The sequence below is a fragment of the Daphnia pulex genome, chromosome 8, assembly GCF_021134715.1.
Source record: "Daphnia pulex isolate KAP4 chromosome 8, ASM2113471v1".
NCBI lineage: Eukaryota > Metazoa > Arthropoda > Branchiopoda > Diplostraca > Daphniidae > Daphnia > Daphnia pulex.
Genome location: NC_060024.1, coordinates 4,474,411 through 4,486,744, shown reverse-complemented (window position 1 = coordinate 4,486,744; position 12,334 = coordinate 4,474,411). Strand labels below are relative to the sequence as shown.

At 40.4% G+C, this 12,334-nt stretch overlaps 1 protein-coding gene and 1 pseudogene across 1 annotated transcript; both read right to left on the bottom strand.

The window, feature by feature from the left end:
- Positions 1-682: 682 nt before the first annotated feature.
- Positions 683-7,643, bottom strand: LOC124200544 (annotated as a pseudogene).
- Positions 7,644-9,753: 2,110 nt separating this feature from the next.
- On the bottom strand, positions 9,754-10,606 carry LOC124200543 (lactosylceramide 4-alpha-galactosyltransferase-like). The gene is made up of 3 exons (XM_046596814.1): positions 10,233-10,606; positions 9,931-10,171; positions 9,754-9,867 (listed from the first exon to the last, which is right to left on the bottom strand). Exons 1-3 carry the CDS (start codon positions 10,604-10,606, stop codon positions 9,754-9,756), a joined length of 729 nt encoding a protein of 242 aa, XP_046452770.1.
- Positions 10,607-12,334: the final 1,728 nt, after the last annotated feature.

The following is a 12,334-nucleotide window of genomic DNA, read 5'->3' as shown; positions in this document are numbered from 1 at the left end:
AAATGCGATTGATAACGGCCAGGAGATACTATTGCGGATGGACGGATAGGCCGCTGGCGGAAAGCTAGCGGAGCTTACGAATCCGTCTATTTCCTCTACGGAGCGACGGGAGAAGGGCAAGGGGGTTGACATGATTCTTTCGTGTCGAAAAGATTTTTGGTGTCAAAAAGATACTTGGTGTCGTTGCATCCATTGTAAACGTAAGAGGCGCAGGCCGCTTCCGTTTCGTTTAACGTCCTTTTCCTGATGTATACCTTGCATTTATTCTCGCCCGCCATCACCGGATGTAGTGAGCAATTTTCCGGTCAATTACCTGATTAAATCACATCAATTTAGATTAAGTTTTAGTCGTCAATTTTGTAGAACGCATCACCTTGGGAGATGGTTTTCTGGGCGACATCCAAGACAGTAGACAACAGCATCACCTTTTAAATGCATAAAAATAATTAGCAACTTGGAATAACTTTTAAAAATGGGCTATTACGAAAACTCACCGAACTCAAGTACAACAACATGATTAAAAACTAATCAAGTTCCTGAGTAGTTCCACTCTGTTCACTTTTTCGAAAACCTAACAACTACGACGCTATACTCCATCGCTAGTCTATAGCAAACGGCTGCGATGATTCAGAGTAATGGCCGTTCCAGTTAAAACGATCAAAAGATACTTGTGAAATTGTCATTACGGCGGAGATATCCATTCCTCTTCGTCTTCGGCTAACACCAGATCGTAATCTGGAGCAAAATATCAACAGTAAAGCTTACAGAAAACGAGAAATTAAAGAATCTGCTGGTACCTGATAACGCCACGCAAAAGATGATGGATGTCACTCCTTCGAAACAGTGAATCCACTTTTTATGTTCTGATCGCTGTCCGCCGACGTCAAACATCCTGTAGATTCAAATGAACCCAATGAGTTTCTATGATTTTTCAATGATGGAAAACAAGGGAATGATTGTACTTGAAACGAAGTCCTTTGAATGAAAAATGTGTTTTGATAATTCCTGTGGTTTTCACTCTTGTTCTCAGGACATCTTGCTGCGTAGGTACGTTGTTGGGTGGTGAGATACGGTTTAAGGCGTTGAGACAGCTGAATCGTTCAACTGGTATTCTCGGGATCGAAAGAAACAATACTGAACCCCTCCGTCCATCCACAATCGTTTCATTACCTAACGAACAGAATATTAAAGTTAGGATTTTTCAATTTACAAGGAAAGATGGATGCGATGGCGACGATCGCCCCCTTCGACAAATGCCCCCTGACTTTGCTCCAATTGCCCCCCGACTGTCGCCCCCCAAAAAATACGACTGTTGCCCCCCTAACTAAAGCCCCCCTTTAAGAATAACAACTGACCCCCTTATTATATTTTTTAAAAGAACCGCGCAGCAATATCTCGTGACATTGTCGCAAATCGCTATTGTCTTTCTTCTAGATATTTGACAATAACGCATTCATTAAATTAGGGGGACGGTAAAATAAAGAGCTTTGGGGGTTATTTCACATTCAATTTGCGGGAAATGAGAAAGAAAAAAATTTATAGGATGGGTATAAATCTAACGCCCCAAAAATCTAACGCCCATAACTCTAATCTCCAACAAGTTTTAGTTGACGAAAGTTGTGTCTTTTGCGGTTCGCCATTTTTTAAATCTTGATCAGTTATCTGGCGATGTATTTTTTCGTTTTTGTTTTCCTTAAATTGGCTTGAATTTTTTATTGCCCTTAATTTGTTACATCTTGACAAATCACCCATTCGTGATTTTATTTCGTTCTTTTTCAACATTAACAAAATGTCTTTTGAAGAAGACGAACACCCAATGATCGAACCCGTAAAAGGAGTCAAGCATGGAGGTACCCGCTATAACTCAGAGAAAGGATTTATTTACCATTTACAGAAGACCACGTAAGAAAAATGTTGAAGTTATACTTTCAGCTACTTTTTCTAAAATGAAATTTTTTTTTAGATCTCGACACAGTATTTATCATTGCAAGTATCATAAAAAAATTCATAGAGGCTGCAAGGCGAGGGTTAAATCAAACCTGGACGATGCGATTTTTGCCCGACAGGGCGACGCCCACCACAATCATCCACCTGAGCCTGATGAACAGAAATTGCTCCGTTTAGTAAATATGGTAGTTGATGCAGCAGCTATTGATCGCCGTAAACCTCGTATCGTTTTTGACGCAGTTCGTCGGAAGTAAGTGTGTTTTAATTTCGGTTCAAATCAAACCTTCATCGTCTGATATAAATGTTATTTAGAAATCCTGGTATTCCAATCGGGTATGGTGACGCTATGCAGCGTAGGATACAGCGATCTAAAAGGAGAAGGCAGCCACCAATGCCTAAAACTGTTGAAGAAATAGCTGGATTGATTGAGGAGTATCCGGAATATAGGTTATTTCTAACATTTTTATAGAATAATTGTAATTCCTTTGTTTTCTATAAAATTAACCGTATTTATTTTTATAAAGGGATGCATTTGAAGGAGGAAAATTCTTTAGAGGCATCGTAAAGACGTCTGAAGGACAAGCATTAGTTTTTTTATCACCGACGCTTCTGCCAGAACTGAGCGAAACTTCTGAACTTCAAGCTGATGCCACTTTTCAAGTTGTTCCCGGACTTTTTAAACAACTTTTCACCATTCATATTACTAAAGGACGCATGGTACAAATATTTTTAATGATTTCTAGAATGATTTAAGTTAAATAATATTGTTTTTTCCAGTCATTTCCATTCGCGTACATTCTGATGACCAAAAAGTCACGCGTTCTTTATGATGCCGCCATAGAAAAAGTGCTTGATATTTTCAATGAACTTCATCCGGACCGCTACATTGCCGTTGATCTCGTTATGTCCGACTATGAGGCAGCAATACAAGGTTCCATGTCGGCCGCTTTTCATGGGAGCGAATGCATTGGTTGCTTCTTTCATTATGCTCAGGTACATCTTTTTGTTTCTATTCTAATTTATTTGTTCACTAGAATAAATCAGTTTTTTTCCAATAGGCTATCTGGAGAAATGTACAAAAATACGGCCTTCAATTTGCATACAGCAACCGCGCTGTCATAGAGAAATACGTTAAAGAACTAATAGCGCTTTCTCTTTTGCCAGCCGATCAAGTTTTGGCCGGTTTTCAAGTAAGTGGCTACTTGTGGGAGCTTTGGATTATTCTAACGCAAGTGTTTTGTTACAGAACATAAAAGCTCACTTCAATGATCTTCTCCGACGCGAAACTGCCGAAATTCAGGCTGGAATAAAGAAACTTAATAACTACTTTCTTAGTTATTGGATTGGCGAAATCACCCCTGAAGTCTTTAGCGTATTTGGCCTAATCAACAGAACCAATAATTTGGTGGAATCTTGGCATAGATGGCTGAATGAACGGATGGGAGCTTCGCATCTCAATCCTTGGGATTTTCTTTGTAAATAAATCCCTGTTATTTACAAAATTCTTTTACTCATTTACGTTCATTTTTTCTAGATTTGCTGAAAGAAGCAGAAGATTCCAAAGCTCGCGATTACTTAGCCGAATCACAAAACATTCGAACAACTCGAAGCCAGCCTCTGGCACAACGTAAGAGAAATGAAACAATCGCCAAAAATGAGAAGGACTTCATTGAAGGAGTAATATCCATGCGGGAATTCCTAAGAAAATCACGGAATCTTACTGAGCCAGACGTAAATGCATAAATCAAAAACATAAATCAGTTTTTTTTTTACTATCAACATTATTTTCAGCTGAGAAGTCGTAACAGAGATGATTCGCCTGTAAGGGAAACCATTCAACCTAGGAGACGCTTTTTGGCTGGAACAATACGGGCACCTCCAGTTGCAGCAGAGATTAGTGATCCTACTTCAATGGTTGCTTCTTCTGATTTTCCGTCTACAATTTCTGGCACTCTTTCAGTCGTGGCTCCTATCGAGCCTGATTTTATTCCTCCTGTTAATAATTCTGCCTCTCCAAACCTTGTATTATCTACCGGTCGCACACGTCGGGCTACTAGGGTACCCCGTCGTTATTGTTAATTTTTTATTTCCGTTTCGTCCTTTTTTAAATGTTCGTTTTTTTATTGAGTGACCAAATACATAAATTTTTGACAGAGGGGTCAGTTGTTTTTATTTAAGGGGGGATTTAGTTAGGGGGGCATTAGTTACGGGGGGCATTTATTTTTGGGGGGCGAAAGTCGGGGGGCAATTGGAGAAAAGTCAGGGGGGCATTTGTCGAAGGGGGCGATCGTCCACATGCCAGATGGATTGTCTTACCTAAACCAAGTCATATGTAAGCATTGCTTCATCAGCAGCGCTTGCTAGTGTGAAAAATAGCCTGGCATCATCCTATTAGAAAAACACCATTTAACGCCTGAGGGCTGTATTCAAATTGAAGGTGATAACTCACCACGGCTCTACTGGAGTCTGCAAAGTTGATTCTGAGTTGGCCCATGGCTAATATGATGGCCATCAGACTTTGTATTGTGATGCTGTATACTAAAGGTCTATACGGTTCACATTCTTCTTTGGAATATCCAGTTTCATGGATGATTTTCATCTGTTTGACAATTGTACTTTTGCCTGACTCACCAGCTCCTGTGAACAAATTAAAAACTTATGAAGTTCCTGTGTAGTTCCACTCTGTTAAGCTTTTCAAAAACCTAACAACTACGACGCTATAATGCATCGCCAGTCAATAGCAAACGGCAGCGATGATTCAGAGTAATGGCCGTTCCAGTTAAAACGATCAAAAGATACTTGTGTAAGTGTCATTACGGCGGAGATATTCATAAGCTAGAAACTAGTAGTTGTCTAGGACATCTGTGCGTTTAATCCGTGCCACATGTTGAACGAATCCAACAAGAATACGGTGACTCATATGCAAATGAGTCGGGCCAATGTCTCACCTGACATTTTAACCGTGTGCCTAATCCGATAAAAAGTTGTCGTGAATTAACAATTCTGTATCTGTGAATATCGAATCAATTATACTTCCAGTACCGTTAAATGTCTTCAATGTGGATTTCCGTCAAAAATTTGTCACTACATTTGACGCTCATGCCGATGCAAGAAGTGCAATTTCGGAAATGACAAGTTGTTGCACAAATTCACCGAATCAACCAATGTGCAACCTTACTGATGTGATGCTGTCGAAGTATTATCCCGGAGCTCGTATTACTGTTTTAATGGTTCACGAAAAAATTGAATTTGATGTTTAACATTGTACCCAAAATGAAATACCGATAACAAGGATTTTTCACGCAATGTTTACTTTCATGTCTTTATCTTTGCGCTTCATCTCAAGTTACTTTTCGATATAAACTGTATAAAACGTGACGTGCCCAGAAACCTGTATTAATAGTTCCAATTGAGTAAATAAAAGTTGAAGTTAGAACGACATTTTGCTTTGAAGCATTTTTCATTTTTCATTTCTTTGCTTCTTTCTTTCGATTTGTTGTTTTTTCGTTGCTATGACCCTGCCCTCTTGCGGCCAAAAGAGCTGCACGTTTAGGCATAGCCTACTTTATTATAGAAAGCCCAAAGGAAGGATATCTCTCGTGTGTTGGAAAAGTGAAGCCTACTTTGCTCACCTTTCCTCCAATTTCCCATCCGCCAAAAGGACCCAGGAGGGCCATCTGGTGATCGAAATAATGACACCTCCGAAATTTCGAATGTTATGGTTTGGGGAGATTACCCTGTAATTTATGAACGCTCCATTAATATGTTGCCGTGAGGGATTTCATGACAATGTTACATGGAACGGTGTACATTATTGTTTAGTGAATGGCCCTTCGTAGCCATTTAACACGTGCTATCCGTGTTTTCAAATATCGCCACTAGACGATAAATTGGCTCCCGTGGGTCCACTTAGGGCGGAGCCAAATAAGAGGAAGGGAACCAAAATTGGCTTCCCAAAAAAGCTCATACCGTTGGGCTTCCTATAATAAAGTAGGCTATGGTTTAGGTCCGTATATAGTATAGAGTCAGACTTCAGGATACAAAGTCTAGACTCGTCCGTTGTTCGTGCTACTCAAAAAGTGGCGGTTCACCGAATGCCCTGTACTTTTAAGCGCGTTTACTATTTCGGAACTAGACGTATCAGTCATTCGGATAACATTTTATTCTTGAAATTTTATCCGCCATGTTATTTAATTACCTAGTCCGCTAGTGGCGAGTCGATGGATCGCGTTTCAAGCGAAACAAAGTATTTCAAGGTGCAAAGATCATTCAGGTCGAGAAACAGCTTGAATATGTGTTTTTAAAGAAGCGATTAATTTTTAAATTTATAGATTAATGAATTAACAGAATAATCATTTCAATAACTTCAGACGCTACCAAGGTAGAGGTTTGAAAAAGAAATTTCCTAAAATCTAGGTAACTAGCGCCGCCAAGCGCCGCAAAGGTCAGCGGAGAAGACGGCGATGGCCTACATAAATTGTGTAACACTACCGGGCCAAGTTTACGACTCGTTAAGTTAATATACGATTTTTTTTTCTATATAAGATACATGGATTTGTTTCCAGAAAAAACAATTTCTTGTTTTAAAATGTATTGAGTTTAACTTGTTTAACTTTAATTGAGAATATGAAATTGAACTGAATTCAAAAAAAAGGAGAAGGGGAAGGAGGAACTTCTCAAGGTTCCCTTGAAGAACTTCCTCAAGGTTGAACCCATCTCCACAGAAATCTACGTTCCCTCAACTGAGCATGGGAAGGAGCAAAATTTATGGCCAATTAGATGGAAGTAGGATAAATTGGAATGAAAAAAAAATTAATTAAATAGACACCAATTAATATCAATTTGTTTAACAGTTTTTGATCGTCCTCCTTGTGGCGCTGGATAATCCCCTCTGTGGGTCCTTTTTAAGGATTCTATTTAAAAAAAAAATAAAAAAAAAATGGCTATTGTAAGGTAGATAAACTTAATAATAGGTAATTACCGTTAAACATTGTTGTTAGGTATCGATGTATGGTTGGAGTTTCAGTTTCCAATTGACTGAATCTTTCTTCCGTATATTTCACGATGGCCATCAAGAAATCCTCCCCGGAAAAAAAAACATTGCACGGTTTTGTTGCACCACCGTCCTTTGTCATAGTTAACTCCAAACCATAGCAAAAAAAAATTTAGAGCTTTGGTAGGAATTCCAAATTTTTCAGCTTTTATAATGAAATCAGCCTAATTAAGTCATTTGAAAGTTATAGTATGATTTATTAATTTTAAAAAATAAGTTACTTACAAAATGAAAGGGGCTAATAGTGAAATTGGCCGGATGTATCATTAAAACAGTAAGACGAGCTCCGGGATAATACTTCGACAGCATCACATCAGTAAGGTTGCACATTGGTTGATTCGGTGAATTTGTGTAACAACTTGTCATTTCCGAAATTGCACTTCTTGCATCGGCATGAGCGTCAAATGTAGTGACAAACTTTTGACGAAAATCCACATTGATAAGGCCTTTTTGGTCCAAACTGCAAAAAACATGATTTATTTAAAAATGAGTAGTGTAAAAAAGTGTAGCGATAAACTTACTATTTGTAGTAGAAGGATTCACATCTAAAGCGATGAAAGGTATGCATTGTTTTTCCGCCAGTGTGTCTTCCTACCGCGAACAAATATTCGTGCGGGATAGCACTAAAAGTGTCTGGATCCATGCTGAACTTGATTTCCTTCCTTGGTTTGGAAAGATATCTTCTGAAATTATTTTCTTTACCACACTCAGCACATTTCCCCCGATACTTGTTCTTGCAATTTGCAACACAAACAGAACATTCCATTATCGATGGATGATAGAGTAAATCATCGTCATTGGTGATGTGGTGGTGTAGTGGATTAGAGCGTCAACGCTTTGGAAAAAAGGCAATGAGGCTCTGGTTTCGAAACCCAGCTGAACCCGTCAAAAACCTGTAGCAGTCGCGCCGACGGAAGGCAGCACGCATAACACAGGGATCCTTGATTGCTTTCAAGGATATGACGTTAAACGTACGGTGATGTGTTCAATCACATCTTCCAAATTGGAAACGAAACAGCGTCATTAGATCGGGATTCAGTTCCATGCGATAGTGCGCTATATAAATTGAGACAATACATACATACATACAATACATTGTTGGTTTCTACTAGTTCACTTAACGTTTTCTCCATTTCATTTCCTGGTTGGGAGTAGTGTTGTTTAATACGTGAAGTAGCAACCTCACCTTTTGATAATAACACTGGAAGCAATTTTGAATTGAAATAAGTATCTAACCACGAGGAAAAACTAGAATCCACATCAAAATTCTCTGCCATTTTAAAAAGATACACTAGATCACACACCGTGTTACAAAAGTTATAAAAGTAGTTTAACTATCCGAGATTGAAAACACGTGAAATGAAATCGATTTAGATTCTGAAAATTTAATTTAAAAAAAATTAGAAATGTTAATGAAGATGATATGGATGAAGCGACACACTAACCGGTTGTGCTGCCGTACATGTGGAACCAATATGAGAAGCAAACTACTTCGTCCAACACTGCGGATGATCCGCCGGATTTAATACACGCGGGATAAATCAAGTGTAAAGGGCAATCCTCGCCCGTGTGTGAAAAATGGCTCGCGTGCGTACCTCGTTAGATTGTATACACAAACAGCACACGATACTGGTTTTGGAAATCAAAAAGAAAGGGGGGAATTAGAACATGTTGCTTTTTTCTTCTCTCCTAACAATCTCGTCTAAATTATTTAATGCAATAATAATCGGAAATGCACGAGCGAGGGAGCGTAATGATTCAATTGGCCATACGTCACGTTCTCCCAGCGCCCATCCGTCACGAGTAATAAAGTGAGTCGGTTAATTCGGCACTCGCAAACCTGTCCTTCCAGGCCGAACAGAAGAGTGTGAAATAAAAAAAAACGATATGAATAAACTGCGCCCCTTTTACCCTCATTCATTACATTTCGATAAAAAACCGAGAATCAATTCTTTGAAGTTTTCAGTTCAGGAATGGCTGGACAAACAGCCATTTGCATTGATTCAAAAGTGGCGCCACAACCCGGCAATTGTCTCATCTACTCGTTCGTCATCGGCGGCAAATGGTCGTTCGAAGAGCAGATGGAACGGTATTGCTGTCAAGTTTACGCATTCAATTCTTTGATGGGCCTGGACCAGCACGACCACAGCCCCGCCATCCACTTCTACAATTGGGGGCTCAGCAACCGGGACGAATTCAACATTTACGAAAATTGGACGGTGCGTTCGCTATCGTCCATCTACGAGACGCTGTCCTCTGATCGTCACGGCCGTCAAATCATCGACTATTTGAAAATCGACGTCGAGTTTTACGAATGACTGGCCCTGCCGCAGATCATCGAGTCTGGGATGATGTCCAACGTCCTCTAACTCGGCATCGAAGTCCATCTGGACTAGCGGGATCCAATTTACAAGTTTCGCGAATGGGCGAAAATATTACAGACGCTAGAAAGAAAGGGAATTATCCGCTTCGATTTGAAATACAATCCCTGGTCAACCGGAAATTTCACCAAACTTGTACTGTGGGGATCGTTTGGCCATGAAATTTCGTAGTACAACGACAATCATTTGCATATTGAATAACAATAAACTTTGACAAAAATCAAATTAAAAAGTATTGGCTTTAGTAAACATTAATCTTTATTTGTGTCGTGTTCTAAACTTTTACTGTCAAATAAACCAATGTTCTGTTTACGTCTATTTTTTACAATTTTAAAATATATAATTAACTGCCGGACAAGTTGACATTGACAATTAAAAGATTTCGGGAGCAATAGCGAAAATGGACGGGCATTGATTTTGGGCCAGCAAAGTGTAACGATGGGTCGAATTCTTGTAAATTGGTTTGTTGTACGTCAACTTCTTCCACTGTGAACGGTAAAAAAATGTGAAATTGGTTACAGTGAAAAAAAAAACTGTGAAATTTGTTACGGTGTGAACGCCAACCACCTGGTCGGTGAGCCAAGCAGGTAGACTTTGGTTGGCCGGTCGATGGATGAAAAATTTTTTCGTCGCAACCGAATAGTCGACGGGGCAAAACGACGAGTAGTGAAGAACGTTGAACTCGTGACAACTGACATAGTTCATCTCCAGGAGATCCTGGGCTTTACACCAATTTTTCAGGAACCGCAACCGCAACAAAGCGGGACAATTGTGGCCCCATACGTCTGACCTGCGCCAAAAATTTGAATTCAAATATTTTGGAGGAAAAATAATGTCAATGTTCAACTTGCCGGTAATTGGCGGCAAAATCTTTGACGGCCAATTCCATGACAGGATTCTTGAAATCCGCATGGAGGACCCAACTGCCGAGATAGTCGTTCGATTCGGCGGCTACAAAATTGCGCAGGTCTGTGACTGGGCGGATGGATATCACGCCCAGATAGAAATAGTATCCGCCGTACTTGTGCAGCGTCAAGAATAGAAGTCCGTCGCTGAGATGAGACACGTGAAAAGGCCCGTCCCTCCAGCCGTTGCAATGGTACCAATACTCGAGCGGAGATCTGGCCATGAAATCGTCCAGATTGAAACTGATTAGGTGAATGTTGTCGTATTTCTCCTTCAGCTTTTTCAGCGTGACTAGGCTAAAGTTGATTCGCCCACCCATGAATAGGACATTGACGGTTAGATTGGGTTTGTGGAGAGCGAGGGACTCTATGGCGCAGGCCTGCCGGAAGTTTAAAGTAGTTTAATCAAACTAAATATGATAAGATTTAACACTAATAAAATGTCCCAATCAGTTCTCAGAGAGAAAGAGTTTACTAAAATGGCCACTGACGTCGTTTGCAGGCAGCAGAGTGACCTGGACCCGACCGCTAATCGAAGGCGTCACTGGGATTTACACGGGATCTGTTTACATGGCCGATCCTTCCCCAGTCTTGTCCAGCCAAGGGAACGGAAATGAGTACTACACGGACGATACGCTGTGCGGCTGTATCATCGACGACAAGGATCACGAGACGACAATCAAAACAAATGAATCAAATCTTTTGAACTGAAAACAAAAACCCTTTTCTGCCCTTTTCATCCCCGGGTTGATTAACAAATTAAAATTAATTAAGTGTTTTTTTCAAGTGGTGAACCCCCATCAAATTTCCATCTCATTTTTTTCTATCTGCTAATGCCATCAGCTAGTCTGTGCCACTTGCGCACTTAACAAAAAGGGAAAAAGTGTGTGTGTTTGGGTACAATCGGATGGGCGTTGTTTCATGGAAAAATGTGTTTGTCTGTTTGCTGCTACTGTGAATAGTTGAATAGAGTCGTCACTTACCGGGTGGAGGAGAGAGAAAAAAGAGCTGGAACTGCTAGTCGTCGTCGTCCTAGTCGTCGGTTGATGGCCAGATGAAAAGAGGTACAACGAACGTCCGGAAGGATATCGCAGCTGTTAGCGGCTGCTGCGAGTCTCCAATTTAGCGTCCAGTAGCCTCAATGAGGTGTTTTCTGGTTGTGTCGCTTGTCGCGTTGCCACTAGTAAAAATATAGAGAGATGTCGTCGGTATATATCCTTCTCTTTTTGTGTTTCCCTTTTCTCCAACACAAAACAACACACGACAAGAGAGGAGGAGGAGGGTGGTTAGACACGTTGTTTGGCACGCCCGGACAACGCACGAAATCAGATCAAGCGATTGAACAACAACAACCCAAAGAGAAAAACAAAAAAAAATAAAACAGATAACATAATCGTTCCCGCGCTCGAATTTGACTTGTCTCACGACGACACGAACGAACCAGAGTAGAAGACGCTCACACAATAGAATACCAAACAGCTGTTGACACTTTGAGTCATCAATCTCTGGCGATCGGTTTGTTTCTACGCGATTTAGCACTAACAAGTTTCATTAGTCTTGCACAATAAAGTCTTCACGGAAAAGAGTTTTCACGATGTTGAAAATACGCGTAGTCTCTCGGCACCAAGATTCAGTTGCAAATGAAAATAAAAAAGATGAAATGCGTTGGCTTTTATCTATCTGTGCGGGTACGAGGAAGGAGAGAGAGAGAGAAACGGGATGGGAACGGACACGTCTGACTCGCCTGGCATCCATGCAAGTATTTCGTGTGTGTACCCACCTCCTCCCTCTTACGGTGGGTTTTTCTTTATCGCGGAACGGCTCCTCCTTTCTTCCTCATTCCCCTCCTGTGAAAAAAACTGAAACGCGGAATGGCGGATATGATCGAATGTAACAGCGGTAACAGTAGACGAACGGCTTTTCAGCTACTGACAGGATTTCTTCCCCCTGGTAAAAAGAAACAAAAAGAAATTTGTTCTTATTCGTCCGAGCCTTTTTTTTCTTTCTATTTGGTTTCCTATTAACTTGCTTTTTTCCAACTTGTTATA